This window comes from Rattus norvegicus, chromosome 17, assembly GCF_036323735.1.
Source record: "Rattus norvegicus strain BN/NHsdMcwi chromosome 17, GRCr8, whole genome shotgun sequence".
NCBI classification, from domain to species: domain Eukaryota; kingdom Metazoa; phylum Chordata; class Mammalia; order Rodentia; family Muridae; genus Rattus; species Rattus norvegicus.
The window spans coordinates 50,028,854-50,056,636 of NC_086035.1; the positions used below are offsets into that span (position 1 = coordinate 50,028,854).

A 27,783-nucleotide genomic window follows, 5' to 3' on the forward strand; every position below is an offset into this window, starting at 1 on the left:
GCTCCAGATTGGCTTTCAGATACTTGATTGAACTCCAATCCTGGACAGTGTTCTCTTGACCTCACGCAGGAATGCCCAAACCATTTCCCACTGGCTCATACTCCTTCATATTTGATATTGAGTGTAAATGTAAATAACATTGTAAAGTAAGGGTCTTTAAAACATTGCCTCATCTGGTCTTGTTTCTATATTATTAATCCTAACATTATTTACACACACACACACACAGACACACAAACACACACACACACACACACACACACACACACACACACACACACACACACACACGTTTTACTAATGTAAATCCCTAAGTACACAAAGCTCTTGTCTTGAAGCTTTGGAATGTTGGGATAGAGAGGAATCTCACTGAATTGTGACATAGAGACAACGTAAAGGCCTGAGATTGGGAACAGCACAGCAAACACCACAGCTATTTAGTGTCATTTCTTTAGGAAGGGCCCATTGTGGCACTTTTACTTTGTAAAAGAAAGAAAAAAAGGTCGCAATTTTCCCAAGGAACAAATTGCAGCAGCTAGAGAACATGCCACACTTCTGCTTTGCTCCTGTCCTCCATGAAATCACCCCCACTGAAGTGTTGCAGTTCTTGGAGAAAGGAGTCCCTTCTCAGGGCATTCGCCCATTCATCCCAAACACTTTATATCGCGATGCCCTTCAGGATGCTGGTGGCATCACTGCCGCTGCGTTTCCTGTTGGCAGCAGAGAGCAGGAAAAACAAGCGTTAGTAAGCCTCGGTCAGGGCAGAAAGAGCTCTGGGCGATTCACACACGGCTACCCCAGACTCGGACCCCCAAGCCGGAAGCCTCTAAAACCGAAAATTGGAAAATCGGAAAATCAGGAGAGGCCAGGGCTCCTGAGCTGGTCCCAGAGCACATCTTCCACCAGCGCTCAGACAACGCGCGTGACTCTCCCACGCCGGGCCTCGGCTCCCTCCCAGGTTTGGCTGACCCGGAGGGCCGCGAATCACGATGCTCACACGCGCTCCCCGCCGCCTGGTCCAGGGGCCCCGGGAGACCTGGCTGCTTGGCGGCCTCTGGGTCTGGATATTGTGCGGCCTGGGGATGGCGGGCTCCCCGGGAACCCCGCAGCCATGCCAGGCGCCCCAGCAGTGGGAGGGACGTCAGGTTCTGTACCAGCAGAGCAGCGGGCACAACAGCCGCGCCCTGGTGTCCTACGATGGTCTCAACCAGCGCGTGCGGGTGCTGGACGAAAGGAAGGCGCTGATCCCCTGCAAGAGGTAGGCGGTGTGGAAGGGCCAGGGGAACACCAGTTCAGGGACTTGATACTCTAGCTAGACCCCTAGCAGCTCTCGGCTCCTCCCTACCCCTAATAACTTTATAGGGGTGTTTGTGAATGGCATGGTCTGCCCAGTGAGGTGGAGGCAGGCAAAGAAAGGACTCTCCAAGGGCAGGATGGAAAAGTCAGACATTCTAAGTCCAAGTTAGCCCCCAGTCTTAACTGCTGAGTCAGGCTCCTGGTACCTGTAGGCCCCTGCAGTCTAGGGCATGTTTTTTTAGAAGCCACCTACAAGGGATACACACAATATTCTGTAAAGTTTTTGTTTACAATGAAAACATTTTAAATTACAGTGTGTGTGTGTGTGTGTGTGTGTGTGTGTGTGTGTGTGTGTGTGTGTGTGTTGTCCCTTTGGAGGCCAGAGGACAACTTAGAGTCGGTTCTCTCTCTTCCCTCATGTGCCTCAAAGGACAACACTGTAAATGGTGTGGGGAAATGATTTTAAAAGTTCCTCACAACTCCTTACCTGCTATAAAATGACCATGTTTGTTTCCACCTTGTCATTTTTCTCTTTTGAAAAACTAGTTAAAAGTCTCATTAGATCACATGTACTGTCTCCTTAAAACTTCTGTTAGATACATGTACTGCCACCTTAAAACTGACATTAGGGCACATGCATTGCCACCATAAAACTCCAGTTTTATTTATCCTCCTCTGTTGTCAGTTTTTTAGTTTTTTAAAACTATTTTTAATGACCACAACAATTGCAAAATGGGAGGGCATGCCATTGCACACATGCTCACACAAATGCATGCACATTTACACACACACAAGAAAACAAATGGTAGTCAGCTCAGCTTTCCATTTTGCATTGATAGAGGAATACTGTTTTGGAATGTCACCTTGTTTCTGGCCCCTTTAAGCACTAGTTTCTAATTTAAGATCACCACCTGTCTCCTTGGCCCAGCCCTCTGCTAACTTCTGGAGAGTTTCATGCTATCACACTAACATCTCTTCATGGCATTTGCACCATGAGGAATGAATGGCCGTGGTGCAAGGCTCCAGTGAACTGTAAGACTGGTGCTGAATGAGAACTATCAGCTTCTGGCACAAAACAGAGCTTGGTACTGCCATTCCACCTAAAAGCATTTGCCCTTGAACTGTTGGACTTCTTGGCTACAGTACCACTTTCTGAACCACCTTCTCAGAGTGCAAGACCACCTCTTACCAAATGCAGGAGACACACCTTACTCTTGGAATCTTTCTGCTTTTGAGGATTCAACAAACCATGGATAGAAAATATGTGAAATCATTGCACATACTGAGCACATACATACAATTTTCTTGTCATTGTTTGTTTAACAATACAGAACTTATACACATATATATTTATAAACATATAATAATAGATATAATATAAACATTTAGATTATATTTGCTATTGTGAACAACCCAGTATATGTGAAATGGTATTTGTAAGCTGCAATGATTTGTCATTCTTAGATCAATGACGAGAGCATCCGTGGATTTGGCTCTTTATTGGATTTGGATTCAATTCTCCTTGGATAATAGGGACAGCTTTACATTAGCCTGGAAGGTGAGACACAGTAGTGTCTTTATAGACGATTCAGAGTGAGTGTGCAGAGACTTTCAAGAACATGAATGTTTTTCATTGGGTCTTGAAGGGCACAATAATATCCATCATTTGAGTATGTTATATAGTGTACTGGTGCTGAAACTTGGCATGTTTTAGATAATTTTGCTTAGGGTTCATAACATCACAGATAGGTTGTATGATTTCCATTCACATAAAGACACTAAGATCTAAAAAAATGATAAACTTTCCTTCTATAGCACAACTGAGAGTTAAGGAAGCTGCATAGATTCTGACATCTATAATATATTACGTTCATATTCATTCATCCATCGACTCCTCATCCAGTAAGCTTTGGTTCATGGCAAAGACTGTTTCAATTATCAATGTGATAGGTCCTGATTTTCAGTAGGTAATAGTCTGAAGGTGGAGTCAGTAATTTAATTATCCCTATGATGAATACACATATGATGGAAACATGACCAGGTTTCTTGAGAAGATGATATCCCAAATTATTGGTCCCCAGATACCCAAGATAATCCACCAGGGGTGACATACAGAAAAGACTTTGTTAGGGGGCATAAATATGTATGTATTCCAGGCTTAGTAGGTTGTCATCTGGGAGTTTATAGGCAGAACCAATATTCTGAGACTAGTAGCCCAATCACGATGCAGGCACAGAGTGTATTGAGAGATCTTGCTGAAGGCGTCTGAACAGTTGGAATGTCATCATTAAGTAGCATAAAAATCACTGGATGCATGACCGAGATTTTCTCCTCAAGAGGTTTACAAAAATGAGAGCAATACTGTGTGTGTAGAAGCAAACACTCGAGTTCCTTAGAGGCTTCAGGTGTAGAGGAAACTGGGTAGGTGGCTACATTAGGGAGCTGACAAAGAGGTGGTGATAGATAAGTGATCAGAGGCAGCATGGTGTGGAGGGACAAAGAGGAGCAGGTTGCCACTACTGGTACTTGGAGCTAACTGTACTGGCAGCCTGGAACAGGGATAGTTCTCTTCACTCAGGGTGAAAGTGGGACATGAGTCTTGATGTGTACTTATGAAACTTGTGCAGTGGTTATGTGCTGGTGAGTAGACATGATGAACGTGGGCTGCACACCTCAATTTTCAGCTGATGCTAACTAAGCAGGAGAAGACTAAGGGTTCATTCTCACCCAAGAAGTATCATTCACCACTTAAGACATTTGGCTACGAACTCAGATACATCTCTGCCTGAATATGGTTCTGAAAGTGAGCTTTTGTAAGGTTATTGTGGCTTTTGTTTGAGATTCAGCTTCTCTTTTACAAAATGGCAACTTACAGCAACTCATTTATTAGGAGACTGTGAGAACTCTCTTAAGCTAAAAATATAAAGAACATGCTACATTATCTCATCTCATAGTACTGAGAAAGTGTGTAGTAAGCAGTCACAGGTGGTTCCCTCACTACCTACCATCATCATCTTGGTGGATTTCATTTCCCATATGCTAGAGTCTCACTGACCGCTCCTCTGAACTCAGACACTTGATTGAGCAACACACACAAGTATATTCCCTCTGGGAACTGACTCAGTACACAGACTCAAATGCTAAATTATATTTCAGTAAGTTTTATATAGCTGGCATGGAGATGAGTAGTCTCAAATCTACAGAGATAGGCTAGATCATTCTCTCCTTGTATTCAATACTATGTGAGGAGCCAAATTATGATCAGGAGGTTATTATCAAAGAGTTGGAGCAAATAAATGAACAAAGGCCCGGTGATTGTCTGCTCTAGGCTCAGTTTTATGCACAGCATTGAGTTTTCCATCACAAATAAAGTATTTCTTCCCAGGATAATATTTAGCAATTGTCACGTTTTGTAGGCTACTTTTTTGTTAACTTGAAGAAAGCTAATGTCATTTGGGAAGAGGGAAACTCAGTGAGAAAAATCTCTGCACTAGACTGACCTGTGAGCTTGATTGAGGGTTAATGTGGGAGGGCCCATCTGACTGACGGCAGCACCACTCCTGGTCAGGTGATCTTGGGTTGTATAATAAGTCAGGTTGAGAAATACACAGGGAGCAAGCCAATAAACAATGTTCCTTCATGTCTACTGCTTCAATTCCTGCTTCCAGCTCCCTTCTTGAATTCCTACCCTGACTTTGATGATGGACTGTTTAAAAGGAAATGTGAGATAAAACAACCCTTTTCTCCCCAAATTGCCTTTGGTTATGCTGTTCAGCAATAGAAACCTTAACTAAAATAGAAATTTATACCAGGAGTGGGGTACTGACTGAGATAAACCTGGCATTTTGTTTTTGGGAGGACTGTTGTAACATTTGTACTTTTGGCTGGAAAATCCATTGGGTGTGTAGAGGCTAATGAGGTATTGTGAAGACTTAGAACACAATGTGGAAAGCAGTGTAGACAATGGAGGCCTCGCTGGATAAGTTCTTAGATGAAAGTTTGAAAGTCCCTTAAAGACTCTGTGGTTATTCAACTATTCAATAACAACTAAAGGGAAACATTGTTTTACTTTGCTGGTATAATTGATATTCATCAGCTGAGGCTGAAGAATCAGCTGCAATTAAGAAGAGACCAGCATTATTGAGGTAGAATTTCTTCAGAAGTGTTTCCCTGGGTTCAGCTCAAAGAAGCAGTGATCCAGAGGGGCCAAGGTTGTACTACATTCTAGCCACCTAACTTGAGTTTCTCAGATTGTCCTGGATGCAAAGGCATGCATGAAGGAGTCATGGAAAGTAGGTTTGTCACCATAAAAGATCAGGAGAGGCCACTGGTGAATGTTCAGACCCAATTACAGTAGAAGCTCTATGATTAAAGACATTATGGAGAAACTTTAAGGCTTGCCACCATGCAGCAGGGTCAGAGTCCCTGAAAAGATCCCTTTGGTGAAGGTGTAGCCTACTTGCAGTAGTATTTTGGAGATGCCAGTTCCATGGGGTGACTGCCCACGATAGCAGCAACTATGGAGAGAAGATAGCCTGAACCTATAAAACAGGCTGTGTGCTGCTGATGGCAGAGATAGACATGGACTTGGAGGAGCCCAGGTGATCATGAAAGTCATGAGTGAGTCCCAGGTGCCCCACACTGAGCTTTTTACAGTGTTACACATTGGTTTTGCATTATTCTGGTGTACCTTGTACCCTGGCTTCTCTTTTCTGAAATAAGAAATATGTAACTTTTTTTTTAAATAGGAGCTCACAGTTAAAGGAATTTGAAATTTTAGAGAGATAAGAAGTATTAGAGAGGCTTGGAATTTTGATAGAGTTTTAAATATTTTAAAGAGCGTGAACTTCTAAGTTGTATAAAATGTTGAAGCCCGTGAAACTTTTAAAGCTCAGAATGTCTTATATTGTGGTATGAATATTAACATGACATCTTGGGGACAAATGAGAAAGAAAAGATGTAGTTGAATAGTGATGTGTTTGTGTGTCAAGTTGTCAAGGGTAGATTGTGCTGACTGTATTTTTTAAACTTGACACATGCGAAAGTCATTTGAGAAGATAGAACCTCAGTTGATCAAATGCCCCCCACCATATTGACCTGTGGGGCATTCTCTTGATTTAATAAGTAATAAAGGAAGGTCCATCCAACTGGGTGCTGTGCCAACCCTGGGTAGGTTGTACAAGAAAGTGGGTTGAACAAGCCAGGAGGCAGCAAGTCAGTAAGCAACACTCAATCCATGGCCTCTGCTCCACTTCTTGTTTCTGGGTTCCTGCCCTGACGTCCCAGGATGATGGACTACAAACTGTAAGCTGAGATAAGCCCTATCCTCCCCAAGTTGCTTTTGGTCACGGTGCTTCATCAATAGAAACCCAAACTAAGATGCAGGTGAAGTGAACGTAAAATGACGTCTTTAGTTACAATTGTGATGCCTCCTCACTACTACCTACTCTCCCTTCTGCTGGTCTGGACTCATTCACTCTCAACAGTACACAGGTTGACATCATTCAAGCCTGAGTCAGGAGGTCTCTTTCCTTCATAACTTACTGACTAATTAGTGTGGGTTTCAGACATCACTGTACTTGTAAGCCGCAGCCTCAATCTTGCTATATCATCATGTGATGGTTTCAGAGTACGGCTTATAGAAGGCAATTGTATTCTTCTTCTTCCAATGTTTTTGGCCGGGTTCTGTCTCACAATCCTGTCCCTTGCCCTAAATCAGGTGCAGAAAGGAGTGTTTAGTGTGTGGATACATTTTACTTTCTTTAAATGTAGATTTGTTGGTCCAAACTCAAAATGGTTTCAAATAACAGCAGTATGGCCAAGCAACCAGATGTTGTTTGAAAAAAAATATGGATGGTTGTCTCTTCATATTTACTAGTAAGTTGAAACATAAATGTAGAATTGGATCAACTTCTTAAGAGCCTCCTTCCCCATCCAGATTGTTACGGAAAATCCCAGTGATAGTTACCGGGGAATGACTAGGATTTTCCGGGATCTCTGTTCCCTGAGATGATGGAAAAGATTAAAATAGTTTATGAGCTTCAGATAAGACAAGTCTGAACCAAGAAAAGGAAAAATTAGTAATTGATACTATTTTGTCTTCTGGTTCCAACTGTCTGTTCTGATTTCTGGATTAAACTCCTGGGGATTATATTGGGAAGGTTGAAGGAAAAGCAGGCTGATTATTTTTACAATTTAATCAATAGGGTGATTTTATGTGAGGGGAGCAAAGTAGATGTGAATGTATCCTACAGGGTACCAGTAACGCACTTCTGCTTACAGACAGTGTCTTCACATTAGTGAGGCTACACATGTGGAGGGCAGAGAGTCTGGGGAGGAGCACACATGGTGATAACATTTTAGTAGGCTGCCCAGGGGTTGGTCTTGTGTGTTCCACCAGAAATTTTTTATTTATAAGTGATGAAAAGTATGTCACAGACTGAGTAGCAAATGGATTATCATTCATGTTGCGATTATTTCATGTCCGTCTTAGTCATCTCCAGAGAACAAAAAACCATTTATCTTCCCTGCTGTTGTATGAAACTGGGTTTGGTTGGAAACTGTGAGGGAATTCTGTTAGACAGCCATAGGGTGTGAATCATTGATTTTCAATGGTGCCTCAGTTCGGAGTATTTCTGTGTAAGGGATACAGGATTGTCAATATCCTGGAAGCACACTGGAGCTTCTGTTACATCAAGCTGATGGCTTCTACAACGATGTGACAGACTGAAAGTTCTTTCCACCCCGTCCTTCTGCACAAACGTAAGCTTCTTTCTCTCCCACTCCTTTTCATTTAAGCTTGTCCTCATAAGCAAAAGAAAAGAAATTTAGTGCTTTGGCCCTGAGCCTAAACCCACCTCTCTTTTCTTACACTCCATTATCATATGAACTGAATGGAATTACTTAGAGGAAAACACCTTTAAGATCAATTCTTGCATGTTTGAGAAAGGAAATAATGATTCTTTCCCAAACACATTATCTTACTTTATTTTGAAATTATCTCCTTGCATTTACAGAACAAAAAGACTTTTATTTATTTACAGTACAAAAATTTTAATCCCTAAACAATTGGGGAGTTCATTGACCACCAGGTATGCACATGGTCTTCCGATACCTCAGTATGTTTTCTACAAGCAAGGACATTCATTCCCTGTACCTTCAATACAGCTGTGAATCAGAAAGTCAACACTGGCTCTATTATGCTACCTGAAACTCAGGTTTTGTTGGCTAACTTTTGTGTGTTTTTACAGCAGAAGAATATGGTTTAAATATAATTATGACATTAGGATACCATATCTGTGATCTCTTTTTGTCTAGAACAATTCCCGAATTCTTAATTGTAGCTGGTATTTTTAAAGATTACTGCCCTGATGCTTTGTTCAGTGTTCCTCTGGTGCCTTGTATTCATGTTTATCTTACTCAGTATGGGGTGTCTCAAAGCTTAGACTGTATTGTATCTGTATGAGTACTCTAGCCACATAATGTTGTTTATCATATTGTGTCATTGTGACGTGACACCTTCTTCCTTCATAATTAATAGGTAATTTCGTGGGAAGATACTTTTCCATCTTGTTGGTTCTTACTCTTCATCAAACACAAAACTTACTTGTTTCAATACAGACTCAGGGATCTCATTGTATTCCCTGTTTTTTGTTTTTTGTGTTTTTTTGTTGTTGTTGTTTTGGGGGGGTTGTTTGTTTTGTTTTGTTTTTGTTTTGTTTTTGGTTTTGGGGGTTTTTGTTTCTTTGTTTGTTTTTTTTTTACCTTCCCAGTTTTTCAGAGGAGCCTCTTCCAGTTTTCCTCGATTGTCTTTAGAGGCAGAGTAAGATATTTCATAATCATATATATTTTCCACGGAATAAACTGTTTCCCAGGATGTCCTGGTTACTAATACTGGAGAAAAAAAACTTGGAAGTCCAAGTCTGTAGTCTAGTTGTGTTCATTGCTCTCAGGTGACAGGGCTGACAAGGAGTCAGGTCATAACACACACACACACACACACACACACACACACACACACACACACCACATATGCACAAACAAGTACACAGGTACATTCTCATGCACTCATTCACAAATATGCACACATTTAAATCTTTGTCTCTAGAATTTCAGTCCTTATCCATGGAAGAATTCTGTAGTTCTTTCCATTCCAGTTCAACACAACATGGCGGATTCTCCTCTTGAACCCATCAAGTTTGTAACTCCCTTCTTACACAGGAATGAACAAGACTTCATCCTCAGATACACTGAAGACCAATCATGCAGCTAGGGTGTTCCCTTCTCACAGTGATTCCTGCTTCACCCTGGTGCTGCTCCCCAACATCACATTTACAGATGTTTGGGTCTCTTTAATGGTGTCTGTATTGCTCAAGCAGAGGAAGAGGAAAGGCAAGTTTCATTTTCCCTAGATATTTGCTTTCTCTTGAATTTGTCAACCTGGCACCATTGCAGGCCTTCAGAGAGTATCTGTAAGTCTCTCGGAATTAGACTGGCCTGCACCCTGTTCATGGATTGGAATTTCATTTCAAGACTCTAAGGCTTGGGCATGACTTCTTCTTTGACCTGTTTTCCCTTTCTTCATCTTAGGCTAGAGATGCTGTTTTGTTTTATTAACTCAAGAAAATGTACTACTTTTGGGATCTCGAACCTCTCAAAATAAACCATATTGATTTGCAATGCTGACATTTTTTCAAAATAGGAGACTTTCTGAGAAGAACCACAGTTTGCTTTAAGAGGGTCTAGAGACCTTGGAGTTCAGGGATGTATTCCTTTTACTAAAGGCATAAAATAGCCAAACAGAGCCAAGAAAAACAAAAAAAAACAAAAAACAAAAAACTTTATGAATGGAAGTCATCAGAAGTGGTCACCATACTGTTCTGGAAACATCTTTTCAATAACATTGAGCTGTTTCTTCATAAGTCTGACCTTAGAGAAGGTGGTCAGGGCCACATGCCCAAAGATCTGAAAATATGCCACCAATTAGTGGTTTATTTTTCCTGGAAAAAAATGAGATAGTCTTATATTTCCCAATTCCAGTAAAAATTTCTCATTCCTTCCTTCATAAATTTTTATTTACTCATCTTTAAGGAAAAAGAGTCTCTTGAAGATTAACAGTGGAAACCTCATTTCCCTCCTTCTATTTAAAGTGCATCTCACACTAAGTCCAATCTCTGTCCTACTAGGCTCTCTCAAACCTCTCCAATCAAACTGTCACACAGCTCCATGGAGAATGTTCTGAATAGGACCAGAAACTTCAAACACCTTTAAACTCCTTAGCAGCCTTGATTCTCTTACGCAGCCCTTCCCTACCTAGATGTGCCTCTTCCACTTGGCTTTCAGCATGCCACCTTCCTAACTTTTCTTGTTATTTGAAAAATAAATATTGCTCTCTCTCTCTCTCTCTCTCTCTCTCTCTCTCTCTCTCTCTCTCTCTCTGTGTGTGTGTGTGTGTGTGTGTGTGTGTACATGTTCACATGTGTGAGTGTGTATGCAAGTGCAAGCCAGTGATCAATGTTGGATTCCTTCTTAGTCCCTCATTGGAGCTTATGGATTCCCCAGACTGGCTGCCAATGAGTCTCCTATCTCAGCCTCCCCAGGAACTGGGATTACAGGTGTGTGCCACTATGACCAACTTTTATGTCGGTGTTAGGACTCCAAACCCAGGTCCTCATGCTTACAGAGCGAAAAATTTACCAACTCAACCACTGCCCCAGACTCTGCTCCCTCCTCTGCCTCATTTCCTGTTTTCAGTCTGCATGGCTATTCTTACACTCTACACTGTTAATGGTGGGGCTCTATGGCTGGGCATCCCATCCCTTTACTTTTTTTCTGATCCCTCTATCTTAGTGAGATCATGTAAGTCATGGACTTAATTGTCACCTCTTCACTGGGGGAGGGTGTCACCCACGTACTTGATTGCTGCCCAGAGATCTTCCCTCACCTCTGCACTTATGGATCCATCTGCCTGGTTGATGTCTTCCTTTGAAATCTGTGGTCATTGTGAATGCAGCATGTCCAAAATGAATGTTTCCTTTGCATATAATCAAACTAACCAAACCCAAACCCAAACCAAAGAACCAAACACATAAATAAACTAAACTTCCCCTTTCTTTAGGTACAGCAGATCTGCTTGGTCAGCATAAACCCATGTAGTCATCCTTCTCTCTCGCCTACTTCCAAAGAGGCAGGATATAAATCCAACATGTTCTGATTTCAAAAACTACACAGAGTCTGGTTACACCTTCTCTCTCATCCTAATCTCAGCTACCATGGTCCCACACCTGGATTTTTGTAATTCTCCTGTTATACCCATAATTTTGCTCTGCCCTGTTGTTTTCTAGCTTGATAACATAAGTGATTGTGTTCACATAAATGTCTGAGTCATGTAACTTCACCTGCTTTAGATTCAAGGAGGGCACAGATGTCCCTGTGGGACTTAACTCCTGGCCCCTCCATATCTATTCTCTTTGCCTTTGTTGCAAGTCTCCCCACAGGACCCTCCCCATCTCATCCTGTGCTCCTTTGCTTAGGTTACTGTCATGGCCTGTCATTGTCTCATTAGCTAACTTGCCAAGCCTTCATAATGACTTTCTTCTCTGAAGGGAGAGGATGCATGTGTAGTACCAGTATACTATTGGATTCTTTGTACTAAGGGGTTCTGGGCAGAAAGTAAGTTTCAATAAAAGTGTCAGATACAGATGTGATAATAAATACACACATGATATGTATTTTTATGACTTTGGTATTATCAGCATTATACATGTTCATGACAGAAAAATCCAGACAATGGTGAAAGCAAATAAAAGAAGGATCATCCATTCACTGTCCTTCAATCAGAATTCACAGCCATGGCACATGGGCTTTCCAGGTGTTCTATTCCTGTACTTAACAGTTTCAAGTGGAAACATAGAGCTAAGGTTTAGCTCAGCTTAGAAAGCCTGTATTACATGGATTTAATCTCCAGACCTGTTACATAAAAGGTAAAATGGAAATATACAGTGTGAATTTTAAATTTAAAAAGTCATTGTTTAAGAGCCTCATGCTACTAAATGATACTGAAACATTAGCTAAAGACATAATGTAAGCTACTTAGGCAATAATCCCTCGTCATGGGAACACCACATTTCCTTACCCCTGTTTGTAATTAGTGTAACTGACAGTAAAATAAGTAGCCTTACATTTTCATACAAATGTATATTAAATACTTTAAATTTTATTTTTTGAGTTCTTAGTCATGAAAATAATATGAATTGACTTACATATTTTAAAAGTGTTCTACAGTTAATCAAATTGACTTTCAGGAAGCTTATTCATGGTTAGCAGCCTATGAGCATCCAACTTTCCACATCATATCTATAAGGAGTTAAGTATGTATAGTAATTTGTGGTACTATAAACAAGAAATAGATGGTCAGAATGGCACATCTGGGGTGGTGGCACACTGCTGTGGTTTGGTTCTGTCTGTGGTGAGTAGGGTTAGAACTCACCATTGACTCTGGAAAGCTGCTGGTTTAACAAGGGCATTGATCATTTCAGTGAAAAATCACTGACAGATCTTATAAAGTTTTCTAATTTGTAGATAAAACATGGCCAACTCAGTGATTCATTTAACAGACTGCCTAACATGACGTCACTTTGATATTTTTGAAGTGCGTTTGGATGCATAATGATGCATAATTCTTTTAATAATGTACCTGGGCTAGCAAAATGCTTGTAGAGGTCACTTTAGAAGAAAGAACACAGTGGACCAGGAATGATCTCACAGACTCACATCCTTGGGAGCAAAGAGTTCTGAAGGAAGAACCTAGCCCAGCCTTATCATCCATGGAGATGCCCTGTTGGGTACTGCCTCTGCGTGACGTGGGAGTGCTTCACTTCAGACCCATGTCCTCTTTGTCTACCATATCACATACTCTGTGACTGTGGAGATTGGAGTTCCTAAAGGCTCCAGGTATGGCCTGTGTACTCCTGCAGCCCCAGAGAATCCACCATTATGAGATCTAAACTCTCCTTAAGGAGTTGAAAAAGGAAGTTTAGGGTCTGGTTTTTCTAACACTAGTATGGTTCCTATTAAACAAGGCAAGTATTTATTTAAGTCTCACTTACCACATTGAAAAGAATTTAAAGTGCGTTGTTTGCCATGTTTCCTTATTCGCCATCCTGGATCCAGTTCCTGAAAGATCAACAACTTCCCATGGCTCACTACAGGGGGATTTCTGTAGTGTGTTTATACTCACAGGTGCCTAAGGAGCTTGGCCATGTTTAGGGGTTCTCCTGTTTCCCTACATTGGAATTATAAACACTCCATTGGGCTCAGCTTTTTGGAGCAGGTGCTGGAAATTGAACTAAGGTTCTTATTCTTGCATAGCAAGCATTTTACCATCTTGACAACCTTTCTAGCCCTGAATTTAGTTCGAATATGCATTTCTCTACCCTCATTTTGAAGTTTTTTTTTTATTATTCTTATTTTTGAATTTGATGTCTCCAGGTCATGTCTAACACTAAACATTTTAAATTTTGTTTCTTGCTAATTTAAAATGTTGCAGTTTTCTGGGTTGAACCCAAAGACTTTCATATGCTAGGCAACTATTCTCAGTTTGACTATCCCTATGTCCCCTTATGCTCTATTTCTACAGGTTTAATCTTTCTTTCCTCCTGTACTTTGGATAGTTTCTCTACTTTTTTGGCTCTCTTACATGCATCTTTTTAAGTTTTTTATTTTGTCTTTAACATTTTCATCCATCTCTTAATTTTTAAACTTTTATTGCCAAAATAATATCTTGTAAATCTCCTCCTCCTCCTCCTTCTCCTCCTCCTCCTCCTCCTCCTCCTCCTCCTCTTCCTCCTCTTCCTCCTCCTCCTCCTCCTCACCACCACCACCACCACCACCACCACCACCACCACCACCACCACCACCACCACCACCACAATTATCTACTACTTTCTCGTCTTTGGATTGTCTTATGCTAACACCACTGCATTTTTATCTTGACTTCCTTTTTTCAAGTGTTTTATTAAATGTTCTCTGAAAGTGTATGTGTGTGAGAGTTTCTACTTCAGATTGCTGGGAAAGGTTACTTACCTACTTAAGATCTCAGGGCTCACTGCAAGCCCAGCCTCATTGCCCCTACTACATCCTGTCCCTGTGCCATAGCTGTAAAATACACCATGCTTCATGGCAGTGTGGCCTCCTCAGTACTAATGAGATCATTCCTCTGAGTGTCTGTAACTAGCTTGAACTGTTGCCTTGAGGAAAAAAAATGCTCTGTGTCCCATCAGATGAAAGAATATTCCTACAAGTTGCCAGTATCAATCAAGCTGTATTTTTGGAAGAGAAAGCACTTTAATTTCTTGAGCATTTTTTCCCTTTTGAACTAGTTTCCAAGGACTGAAGTTTGGCCACCTATGTCTGCTCACATTACACACATAAATTATACTTCAATTTAACTTTACCTCAGACTGCATTCTTAAATATTCTAATTTTCTTTTAGTTGTATGTAGTTGGCAGAATGTCGACAGTGAATTTTTCAAGTGTTTTTCTTTTTTGTGTCTCATCATTACTGTAGGGTGTAACTCACACTTCATGTGTGCCAGAGTGCAAGTGACTGTAGCTCAGACTTTCCTCCTGAGAGTTAAGATTACTAATCTATTATACTGCATGGTAAATGAATCCAAGATTTGACCAATAGCTTCCATAAAGGCCAAAGTACTTCTGTGATCAAGTTGTATCAGTGCACTGCCTTGTCTATAATTTAGTGTGTCTGAGATGGTCATATGCTTATGAGTGAGTGAAGAGCCACTGCTTCCTTTGTGGAGACTGGGGTGGGGCACAGCATTAGGGAATGGAAATAAATCTGATAGATAAGCAGAATTTGAGTCTAACCCTGACCCCAATATTCACTACTAAGTTGTGATCTAAAATGCACATACTTTAATGTGTTTTTAAAAAATACATGTGCTAATGACAATCAAACCAGCTGAATTTGCCAGTGCGTAGACTCCACAATTCAAGCCAGAAAATAATTTCACTTTAGCCATTCAGGCAGTAGCTAATTAGGTTAACTCACTCCCGGGCTTGACTTCAATATTTTAGAGTCTAAGTTTAGCCAAATGCTTGGGCTTTGCTCATTCTGCAACTCTCACCCAACTTCCATAAGGATCAATATACAGTGTCTGTGATGCAGGGTTTAAAGTAACCCATTAGTGATGCTGAACAAGTGTCAGAAAAGGTGGTACTAGGAGAGGTTTGCTGATCGGAACTCTTGAGATGTATTTGTGACACATATTACTAAGTTTCTTTAAAACCTCAGACTTTGCTCTGTCTATTGCTATTTCCTTTCTAGGATGTTGTCTCAGAGTTGCTACCTAGCACATTGACATACAAGCACCATGTCTTTATCCAACTACATTCAAAGACAGTAGGATTGAGCCAGCGCCCTCCTCTTGTTTTCTAAGAGAAATCTCCATTATTCCTTCTTCAGCTTTCCCTCAAGTCTTCAAGGCCAGAGCCCATTCTGCTTTTAGCTCAAAAGGTAACCAAGAATAAGTTGTAGGATTCCCTCAACTTCCATTTTGAGAGGAAGATGAGGGGAAGGAGCAAAAATGCCTATTGTACTTCTCTGAAGGTCTTCACCACGGCAGTCGGAAGTTGTCCCCCCATTACTCCATTCCTCCCACATCAATTAACCCCTCTTTGCTACATTGTCAGTTTTTTTAACCTATACAAGTTAAATGAATGATTCATTCATTGGCTGTTAGCTAGTGGCAGTATACCCAAATCTGATTGCATTTTCCCACCTAGTGATGATGGCTCACATTTGTACAGCCATTTAATATCCATTGTTTCCGTGATCTTCATAAAGGCACTCTAAAATTTAAAGTTCTGGAACACTCTTAGATGTTTGGAACAAGAAGACCAAAATTGCCCCAGCTCCGAAAAAAAAAAAAATTGTAACCAGACAACCAAAGTCTAGTAAATGGTGTGTCTTGGATTTGGGACCAAAGATTTCTGCAAGGACTTTCACTTTATTTATGAACTTTACACCAAAGTAAAATATTAATGTATGTTCTCCTTCCTTCTAATAGCATAACCTTCTACTATATACTTTCATGCAGAAATATGTGTAAGCCTTCACATCTAGTTGTGATGTGAAGACCTATTTACAGGAGGTAGTAATAGATCATAAAAGGAGACTTTCATAGAGCAAACTCTCTACATGGACCATATGAATGACAGTGAATTGAAAACCAGCTAACAGTATATATATGATAAATGGGAACTGTTAAAAGTACTGTGATCTCCCTATAAATATTATGTAACTATTGATGAAAAATTCCTCACTAGCAAGTATAGTCTAATAGTACATTAAAAAAATACAGCACAATCAAGAAACATTTTTCATAGGAATGCAAGAACAGTTTCTTTTCCTTTCTTTCTTTTTTTTTCTTTCTTTTTCTTTTTTTTTGAAATCTTAATGCCTCTAAGACAAGGGGTACATGAGAATATTCTTAGTCTAATAGAAAGACAATTGATCAAGTTCAATAAACAAGATTGGTGGAAGGAAGTTTGCAGGAAATGACACCACTTTCTTACCACAATAAATGAAGCCCATATATTTCAATATTGAGGGTGTATTCTTTCTCCCGCTCAGCTAAGGATGCTGTCATTCCTACTCCGTTAATGATGCTGGTTTTATAGCCAGAGAAAGTGCTTAGAGGATGAGAGCTAACACAGAGAAGTGAAGACACATCTTTTTCAAGGAAATGATGTAGACAGCCTTGAAAATAAGAACCAAGACTGAATTCAAGCAGCAAAAGAATTCAGTATGATGTCTGAGTATAGAATTAACAATCCAAACCTGTAATCTCCATGTATATAAATAAACAATGACCTGCTATAAACTTAACAGGCAAGAGGAGATTCAATTTATTCTAGCATCAAAAGATAAAAAGTATTTAAAGGAAAAAATATAAAAAGTATTTAGGAAAAAATTATTATTAAATCATAGAAATCAAAAGTGGGCATACATATTTAGAGGGTAGAATGACTTTACATGTAAAGGTATTATATTTTCATTAGTAATACATATATTTAACCCAAACAAGATAAAATTGTTATCTAAGGGTTAGTTGATTTGAGCTAAACAGTTCATTTTTAACTTTATTTGGAAATGTTAGATCTAGCTATCGAGTAAAACTCTATCAAAGAAGAAAGCAATTTCTGATGAGTACCGTGAGTATTTCTAAATAAGCCCGTGCGGCTCTAGTGAGCTGACATGCAGCCCAGCAGGATAGAAGAGCTCTGAAGTAGATCCAGGGACAGAGAGAGATTGAGTACATGATGGGGTTTGATTTCGTATCACCAAGGAAAGATGGACTGTTTGACAATGCTCTTGCAGCAACTGTAACATAACAACATTTCCTTATAGATATTAGACCATGTATGAAAATAAATTTCAACTTGGTTTGAAGTTCTGAATATAAGAAAAAAACAGGCACAGAGAGCATGGAGTCATTCCTTTATAAACACGCCATAGATAATGTTTTAGGAATAAAAAAATGTTAGAAGCAATAAAATAAATCTTATTTAAATTGCAAAAATCCTTTTCTCTATAAAACTAGAGTTAAGAACATATGTGACTAAGACATAAAAGGCAAATTTTTTAAAAAGACGGAAAACTGGAGATAAAGTCACCAAACCTGAGAGCAGATAGTTGTTTCTCAGAGGAAAAAAGCCAAGATGTTGCTTTGAGAGGTGACAGCGTGTTCGCCTGACCTGCGTGATTGGAAACCACCTCACTCATCCAAGGGCAGCACTTGGAAAGTGGGGATCCTGGCTTCTATAGTTAGTGTCCTAATGTGCCTGTGACCTCTTAGTTTAGGTACTGTGTAAGCTTCTCAAGCATTATACTTTAGGTTTCTGTCATCTTTCCTAAGGACTTTTCCCCCTCCTTTTTAAAGATCTAAAACTTGGCCTTGGGAATCTTATTCTCTAACCTGCTGATGGACACAGATACAATTTTGGCAACATCCTCTTTTGGCAGAGGTGTAAAGAGAGCAGGCCTCATGTGTTGCTAGTAAAAGTACAAAACAGCACAGTCTAATGGAGAGAAATCTGGTAGTGTTTAAAACAACCACTGATATTCTGACCTTTTGACCTCGGTATTCTGTTTCAGATGATGTTGCATTTCCCAAACAGGAGAGAACAAAGTTATTCATTGTGGTGCTTTCGTCTATATAAAATATGGTAGCAAACTGGAAAATATTGGAAGCTGACAAAAAGTGTTATCCATAATGCCTGTGGAGAAGAAGGGGAAAGATTGGGGAAGGAGAAAGATTTCTTTCCATATGCTTCTCTAGAGCATTTTGAGTTTCAAAACATGACATTTTTTCATATTCAAATAATGAAGTTAAATCAAGGGGGAAAAGTATAAAGTTTTTAAATTTAGAACAAACTGAAACAAAGAAAGCTTATTATTAATCTGGAAGAATAACCACACAGGGAGTCGACTTACTCAGTGTGAACATTTTAGCACAATATTGACTCCAAGCGTCAACAACTCCAACTAAGGATACAACCCTGTGAAGAAATCCTACCTGTATTCCACACATTAATTTTTAACAGTTTTGATTATAGTATAAAGCATGCGCATCACTTTGTTGATAATTTTGGAAACAGGCTTTTTTATTTTAATAGACATGATAGATAAATGTAAGAGCAATGAGGAGAACCTATGATATTAAATTTCAGCTGGAAATAGCAACATGAATTTATGATTTTGTAAACATAAGAGGCTGTTATTACTGAAAAGCCATTCCAGCAGTAACATCTATTACCCCACGCTGGTCCCACCAAGTCTGACTAGGAAAGCCCACAACGATCCTGGGACATCTGCTATCACAATATCACCAAGTATTTAAAGATTAATAGTATTGTGTGGCTCGAAGGAACTCTCAGTGACTAAACAGGAGATGATGCTTGACCACTTAATATATGGGGCCTTGAGAGTAGGGAGATTCTGCACAAATTAGGCAACACAGACAGGTGTCATATATTCTGCCCTAGTCTTATTACATCAACCTCTAATGAAATAATTCAAGAAATGATTTTATCTAAAATTTCTGGGTTAAGGCTGCCAAGGTATCACAACAGATAAAGCCATTTGCCACCAAGCCTGGCTACTTGATTTCTCGCTGGAATTTTGATGGTAAAGGAGAGAACCCACTCCAACAAGTGGTCTTCCTCTGACCTTTGTAGGAACATGGGCTTGGACTTAACAAACTGTCCCCTTCCTCACATACTTGCAAGCTGCACAGAAGCAATAAATAAGATAAATGCATCTAAAATATTTAAAAGCACCTTATGGGTGATTGAAATAAAAACCAACACTGGAAAATAGGATATTCCTAGCATCACAAAGTATTGCTCAACAATGATGGCCAATTGCTCATGGAAAGACAGGTATTATCATATGTCATGGTGGCCAAGGTTAGCAACACTACACTGAGAAATTGAATTAGCTTTTTTTTCATGGTATGATAATGCTTCCTGAGCCGAAGTCTCATCAAGCCTCAGACATAATACCGTGTGTGTGTGTGTGTGTGTGTGTGTGTGTGTGTGTGTGTGTATGGGGGGATTGCTGGGAGAGAAACTAGAGGCACAAGTTTAATGGCATACAAGGAAGCTGTCCAGCAAATCCAGGAAAAAAATGCAATAAGGCCAATTTATACTTTAAGGGTGTTCAGTGTGGATATTCCATGGGGACCCCACTTCTCAGTAGTCTCTAGAATTGGTCATTGTTCTAAAATTTCAATTGTTGTCTTCCATGGTCCCACCATGATGCTTCATAGGTCCCAAAGCAGCAGGTCCTCTGGAGCTGTGAGCCAAGCCCGCCTTCTTCCTCGGTTCAAGTTCTTGACTCAGTCCTACACCTGAAAGCTAATTAAATAGAGCTCTTCCTTTGGACCCCACATGGAGCCTCAGTTTCCTCAACTATATCAGAAATGGGCACTGGTCATGGGCAGTACAAAGTCACAAGCCAAAACTAAAGCTTAGTAAAAACAAAGGAAGGTCATCATCTCCTAGTGGAGTCTCTGAGCACCTCAGAAAACAGTGCAGCTACGGGAACACCAGCTGGCTAGTTCTTTCTTTTTGCCGCTTTGTTCTTTAGTCTTACTCATTTCACATGGTGAAAATCATCCCCACAGCTTCTGAGTTCACATATGACAGTTCATTTATACAGAGAGGCTGACCAGTAGTCCCTCAATCCCAATTCTACACATCCAAGGCAGTCTGAATATGGCCCACTAGGTCACATATTGTCATGTAGGTCAGTAAGCCCAAGTGAGGGTGCCAAGGTCTGTATGGGGGATATAGATGTTAGGTTGGATTGGGGGTTGATGGGAATAGCCTCAGGAAGCTATCCCCTTATACACAGTTATGTTCATTCAGGGGACAGTTATCACAGTTTGAACACCATAACCTAGGAAAAGCATGGCATGATGCTAACAGTGGGGAGAAATGATTCTGTTGTATAACTCTGAGGGTGCATAGCAGAGTGTTGGGTGGTCAACTTGTCATAAAAAGCACCATAGAATAGGATTTGCTTATGGAAAGAGGTTCCTTTGGATGTGTTGCTGACATTTCTAAATTCAGTCAATGAATGGTTAGGCTTTATTGTCTTGGTGACTTAACAGATCGTTACATAACAGACAATACTGGCTTATTCTTTGTGTACCCTACATGTATTCTAGAAGAGATTGGCTCTATTTAAAACACTTATGTGTGTAGTATGTTGTAAATGTGTGGTGTATGTATTTATTAGCATGCGTGTGTGCACGGGAGCGCACACATGCGTGTGTGCAGGCACTTGTGCGTGGGTGTTTCATACATATGAATGCTAGTTGTGGACCCTGGGTACCTTTCTTTGGTCACTCTTCACTTTGATTTGGGATCAGGTCTGTCACTAAACTTGACATGTATTGACTTGTCTATGCTGGCTGTCCAGTGAGCTTCAGGGACCCATTCATGTCACCCAGTACTGGAATTACAGACATCCTTTGACATGCCTACTTTTATGGAGATACTGTGGATCCAAACCCAGATTCTTATGCTTGTCTAGCAAGCACTTTGACCACTGAACCATCTCTGTAGCCCAATACTACCTCTATTTTCAGCAGTATTACATAAATGCATATGTTCTTTTCTTTCTACATTCACTCCCACCTTTAAATGCATGCCATCTATTCAGTCATTGCTTTTCCCTCTTGTAAGCTGGTTCTTGCTTTTCTTGAATAAGTGAGATACATGTAAATATATAAAATGAGCTCGTGATCATATTGTATTTCTATACCACCTCATAGAAATTATAATGCTAATAGTGATACTTTTGACAAAATAGATAACATTATTAATAATGCTTTACTTCGATGAAATTAATTTCAAACACAGATTCAGAATAGAGGGCATGCATCCTGCATCACCATGTTTTGTAGAGCCTGAGACTCATCGAGAAAAGATCATTGATCAGTTGCCCATTTTCCTCATGGTGCTTGGATCAAACCATGTCAGGCAGGTGCTCTGCCACTCAGTTACCCTCCCAGACCATAGTGAGCAGTCTCCTATAACTTATGAAAAGCATTATTTAAGGTCTTGGCTTCACTTTGAAATGACTGTGTACCCAGGGGCTTTAGAAAGAACCCAAATCACTTAACTTTAAGACATACGACAGAGAATCCCTAGAGATTTCTGGCTCCGGATTCCTTCTTTCACCCTGTAGGAAGGGCGTGTATGAAGTCACTAGAGGAGATAGATAGCTTGTAGACAAGCTTGCTGTATTAGTCATTTACTCTAAATGTTCCTCGGCCTTTGTCCTTGCTGCCGTACACTCGTCAGGCTACACACAGAATGTATCCTTGCATCAACAGAGCAAATCATTCATAAAGGTTGCTTAGGCCCTAGATGCAGGTATTTTGTCTGTTTGTCTTCAGTGAATTCTCAGTTTCTGTTGATTTAATGCAGCAAAAGTGAATTTTTCCTTTCGCATACTAAACAAATCACCATAAGCCAGTAGTGAAACCCACGTGTCCTCCTCATTTCAGGGGCCTAAGCCTGGGGTCTAGCATGTAGTGGTTCACAGATAAGAATTCACCTTGAACACTCAAGTTTAACTTCTAAACTTTAATTTTTCCACAGTTGGGTGATTTGGTGGGAATAAAGTTTATAAAGAACAAGTTATTTACAATCTTTAAAAATAATTTATATGATACTTTATATCAAAGGTCTTTGGGCTCTATGTTGATGAAAGAAATGATTATTTTTAACATAAACATCCTTAACTATTTTTTGAATCTACATTTCAGATTATTTGAATACATTTTACTCTATAAGGATGGAGTGATGTTTCAGATTGAACAAGCCACCAAACTGTGTGCAAAGATACCCTTGGCAGAACCCTGGGATCCTCTCGACATTCCCCAGAATTCTACCTTTGAAGATCAGTACTCTATCGGAGGGCCTCAGGAGCAGATCATGGTCCAGGAATGGTCTGACAGGAGGACAGCCAGATCCTGTAAGGATGGAAAGGATTGCCACAGAGTGTATGCTGGGGAATACACTCTTCTAAGTTCCTTACTGAACGTAGTTGTTGGGGAAAGTCACATGCTTAGATGAGGTTTTAAAGCCCATGTAAATCCCTTGTGTACTTGGCAACTATGGGTAACCATTTTCTTAGTAGGTTGTCACTTTGGATCTTATGGGATCACCCTTTGCTATAGACTTTTCATGAAATCCATGAGGTCTGTGACCTAAAGGAATTTTTTCAATAATACTCCTAAATTAGGTGCCAACATTTACCTCCCCTCCATCACTTCCTAAAACCTCTGTGTTCCAGACCATTATTCTAAATACAAGCAGACCTGCTTTGATAAAAATTATTTTTTTTTTACTTCTGAGGTTGTTTTGAAACATATAGAGTAGGCTTTCGGTCTGTGAGAGACACTATGGCATTTAACCAAAGCATTACACATAAAATTGCCATGTGGTCCAGAGCCTCCAACTCTGAATATATGCTCAAAAAATGATGGCGGAGACTTAAATAGCTATCTGTACACCCATATTTATAGTGCCCTCATCCCTAGCACCAAACTGTTGCAAACAGCGCAGATACCATCAGCAGATAAGTGCATAAACAAAATGTGATACTATGATAGTTTTCATCCTTTGAAGGGAAAGGAATTCTGGCATATGTAGCAACATGAATGACACTTGAGGCTATTATGTAAAAGGACACAAGCCAAACACAAATAATAAATACTGTGTGCATGAAGTGCTCAAATCTATCAGTCAGTCAGTAGCATGACTGTTGCAAGGCATGGGAGGGGAGGAAGATGGGAAACCACTGAACAGAGTTTTCAGTTTGGGGAAGTTGCAAGGTAAGTTATGATGATATAAACTGATGTGGACACCTTCAAAATGCATCCTTGAACAAAGTTTAAAAGTGCATTTTATGTCATGCATGATACCACGAAATAAAAATGTTCAGGAATTTTGCCTGTCTGCTGTCTGAAAAGGTCAACTTTTTTCCTCTTTAGATGAAACCTGGATTGGCGTTTATACAGCCAAGGATTGCTACCCGGTCCAGGAGACCTTCATTAGGAACTACACTGTGGTCCTGTCCACTCGGTTCTTTGATGTGCAGTTGGGCATTAAAGACCCCTCTGTGTTCACCCCACCAAGCACGTGCCAGACAGCACAGCCAGAGAAGATGAAAGAGAACTGCTCCCTGTGAATTTCCATGAGCGGAAGCCACGACCTCAGCTCTTAGGGACTTTGTGTGGAAATGGACTAGAGGCCAGTTGGAAAGCAACTCGTCACGAGAAGCAAAGCTAGTTTTAGGAAGATAAACCCTATGTGGACTTGCTTGTCATCTGACTGTGGCTGCTCAGCTCTATTTTTGGAAGGAACCTGGGTTATCCTTTCTGTGTGCAGGTGTGTAGTCAGTGCTGTAGGGTAGGACGGGGTGAAGGTGGGGTCGGCACAAGGAGTTTGCCTCTGCAGAGTGAACCTTTTATTATTGCCAATAAGATTGAAAGTGATAATAAGATATAGTATAATTTTTTTCAGTTCTCTCCTTACAAAGAAAGTCCCTTGCTTGTGTGCACTAGGGTAGTGACAGTTCCCACTGACCCCACACCTGCCTCTGGCTACTATGAGATGACCCTTTAAGATTCTTTCCAAGCTTAAATTTTGTCACATGGCCCACCGGATGTAGATATTCTGCAAGGAAGTAGAAACTTGTAATGCAAAGCAATGTTGCCTCTGAAGGGAAAAGAAGTTTTAAGCGGGAGGCTTAGACAATCTTAGTATCTTCATGTGAGATGAAGTCCGAGCCGTGTGTGGTGCTTTGTGTGCAAGAGTACTGACTGCTGTGCTGAAACTATGTCTTTTCTAGCGGGCAAACAGGCTTGCAAAACAGCACTGAATTGGGAGGCCCCCAAGTAAGGCCTAGGATTCTCTGCTACTCTAATCCTTTAAGTAGTAAATGCACTAGGCTAATAGCTCTCGCCTTGCCTTTCTGGAAACTCTCTGTCTATATGACTACTGCTCACGCTTCCAACATCAGCTCACATGTGCCCCCTGTGAGCTGCTCCAATGCCTGAATTCATTGCACCTTACAGCTTGGCATGCCTTGCTCACAATACTCAGTATGCTGCGTGAGGATTTCCTGATTACTGGAAACTAACCTCTGTTATCCTGGGTAAGAATCCCTTGAGTTACGGGTATCGTGTTCTGTTTACTTTAATATCTCCAGCACCAAGCAAGTGCCTGGCACGTAGTCCGTGCCCCAAACATTTGCAGAGAGGAGCTCATCAGCTCTGTCAGTGTTTAGTTTTCTCATCTATTAAACAGGGTTGGTTTTTCTGGTTGCTAGGGAGACTTGTACTAATGCAACCTACTGTTCTAGATTCTTTATCACCGTGTTTCATTTGACCACGTATCACCTTTTGTTATCAAGAGAAATGTGTGAAGCTTGCTTTATGCTGTAGCCATCTATATTGTAATTTATCTCTATACAATTAAACAAATTTATTGACACCCTACAAATTATTCTTTGAAGTGTTTGTTTTTCTAATAAATATGTATGAACTGAATAATAAGGAAGATAAAATCCTTCTGTAATAAGCACATAAATACTTTCCATAATCCAAACCAGATTGGTTATCTTCAGAGCCTACTAAGTCTCATCGTCCATAAAGTTCAGCTTTCAGTTTCCTGGACCAGAAGGAAGCTTCAAAGGCAGTATCGATCTGCTTTTCTGAGTCAGTCCTCACCACTAATCAGGATCCCAGGTAACATCACAGTGCAGTAATCAGGATCCCAGGTAACATCATAATGCAGTAATCAGGATCCCAGGTAACATCACAGTGCAGTAATCAGGATCCCAGGTAACATCACAGTGCAGTAATCAGGATCACAGGTAACATCACAGTGCAGTTCTTGCAGCTACTGCTTCTATCCCTCTCCTTAGATACCACTAGGTCAGGGTTCATGGCATCCTTGGTTTTGGGAACGATATTTATGCCTACTACCCTTTCTCTGCTCTATTTCCTAGAAACCATCCAATTCTCATTTACCTGTAATGTATTCATAATTATAATGTCATAATATATTCATGTTATAGCTAAGCTGATTCCTGAAATCACAAAGGAGAGTGAAGGCCAGCCAAAGATCAAGAAGAATGACACAGCCACATTTCAAGAATTTCAGCCTATCAAGAAATTCTGGTAGTGCTCATCTTTCTCCCCGTATCCCCACTTTCAGAATGGCCTTTGTCCAGTCCAAACCACATATCTCTGTTCAGCCCTGTGATTCTGGGCACAGTCCAGGCTATATCCACAATGAAAGCAGAAAGGAAGAAGTATCTTATTCATGGGCACAGAAAAGTGTCTTCCCTTTTCATTTGACCCATTCTAGTAATTAAACTCCAACACAGAAAGTAAATAAAAAGCCCAGAGAGGGTTTTTATCTGATGAGGAACTCCTCATGGATCTTAAGGCCCTGGGTACTATGTTTTTCCACCACCTACAGCCAGCAGAGACCCCTTAGCCCAACAAACAGGCCTTTTGCACCAGGCTGGTGACTCGTCAACACTTTCTTTGAGAGATAATGCCTGGGTTACATCTAAGTATCAGGAGGTTTCTTTAGTCAGCCTGCCATAGAAACGTGCTAGTGGTTGTCCCTCAAAATGAAGAGGGATATTAAATAGGTCCAGGGCTACACCTCATAAAAGGACTAGGCAGTACTCTTAGCATTGGGAGGCATATTGACACCTGCTACTCTCTCTGATCTATTTTCTAGAAAACATCATAGAATGGGGAAAACACTTTCTGCATCTATGAGTAAGACAGAAAATTTTGTTCCTGCTTTGAATAGGGATATTGTTTGTGATGTGCCCAGGGTCACCAGTGGAGTGGAATTCTGTAGTTTGGAATGGGCAAAGACCATTCTACTGCCGAAATATGGCATTGGGCCCTGAAGTTTCTGTCTCCTTATTCTACACTGGAACAATTTATTTCTCCTCCCAAGGCAGTTTTGCAGCTTATAAATTGCCATGTACCAGGGGTGTACCAGGGAGTTCTCAGCATCAGTTCTGCCTGGTCAGAAAAGGTCCTGACTTAACATAGAGCCATTGGCTGCTTCCTGCACTTATATATGGGCATAAAGGTGCCCACCTGGACCTTCTGGTTCTAATCAATCCCTTGTGAAGATAACTTTCTCATCAGAAACTTTGCCACTTACAATTTCTTAAAATTGGAGCTTAGGACAACACCTACAAAATTATTCAAATATTTAAAGAAGGCCAAAAGTTTCTCCTCTGAGGAAATGTCCTACAAAGCACATACAATTTCCTACCACACTAAGTCCACAGCTCAAATTAACCTCTTGTTGGATTTTTCTACCATCTGCACCTGGCTTTCCTATAAATCCTTTCAGTCACCATGCTTGTGTATTGCCCAGACAACCTGTGATGTTTTTAACTTCTCCAGATGTATAGATCTAACCTTCCTCCACAGAAGTACCTCAAATGAAAGAACAATGCATCTGTCATTCATGTCTAGTCAAAATAATTCCACAATTTCAGTTCGATGAGAGAATGAGTTTCTCCAGCCAAAAATTTGTGAGTGATTTAAAAATGCCACTTTAAAGGCAAATTTAATTATCTAGACATCCTGGCATCAGTAACCATATCTTTTGCAAACATGGTCACGATAGTAATAATAAAAATATCTTATTTGCTTTAGGGTAGAGTTACTAACTAATATACAATGTGCAGAAAAATACATGGTCTATAACGCATTGTGTGGTTCATGCATGAATAATGACACTTATTTCTAGACTATTTCATTTTAAATACACAGTTTTCATTTGAGAAAACATTGACAGCATTTTCAGTTCATTTCATATTCCAAGTTGGAAGATGTAGTT

The 27,783-nt window shown here is 40.3% G+C and overlaps 1 protein-coding gene across 2 annotated transcripts; it reads left to right on the forward strand.

Annotated features, from left to right (window-relative positions):
- The first annotated feature begins 737 nt into the window (after positions 1-737).
- Epdr1 (ependymin related 1) lies at positions 738-25,401 on the forward strand. 2 transcript variants are annotated; one of them, NM_001007625.2, is made up of 3 exons: positions 738-1,258; positions 22,659-22,867; positions 23,889-25,401. In NM_001007625.2, exons 1-3 carry the CDS (start codon positions 990-992, stop codon positions 24,083-24,085), a joined length of 675 nt encoding a protein of 224 aa, NP_001007626.1. In that variant the 5' UTR covers positions 738-989; the 3' UTR covers positions 24,086-25,401. The 2 variants fall into 2 exon arrangements, with proteins under 2 accessions (NP_001007626.1, NP_001389366.1); NM_001402437.1 differs by lacking the exon at positions 22,659-22,867.
- The last annotated feature ends 2,382 nt before the right edge of the window (positions 25,402-27,783 follow it).

What these genes read in the sequence shown, in the direction of transcription:
- Epdr1 (NM_001007625.2), top strand. Translation starts at nt 990, where the DNA reads ATGCTCACACGCGCTCCCCGCCGCCTGGTCCAGGGGCCCCGGGAGACC. An exon ending in GCGCTGATCCCCTGCAAGAG is followed by an intron (nt 1,259 to 22,658) that starts GTAGGCGGTGTG and finishes TCTACATTTCAG; the next exon opens with ATTATTTGAATACATTTTAC. An exon ending in CAGGAGGACAGCCAGATCCT is followed by an intron (nt 22,868 to 23,888) that starts GTAAGGATGGAA and finishes TTTCCTCTTTAG; the next exon opens with ATGAAACCTGGATTGGCGTT.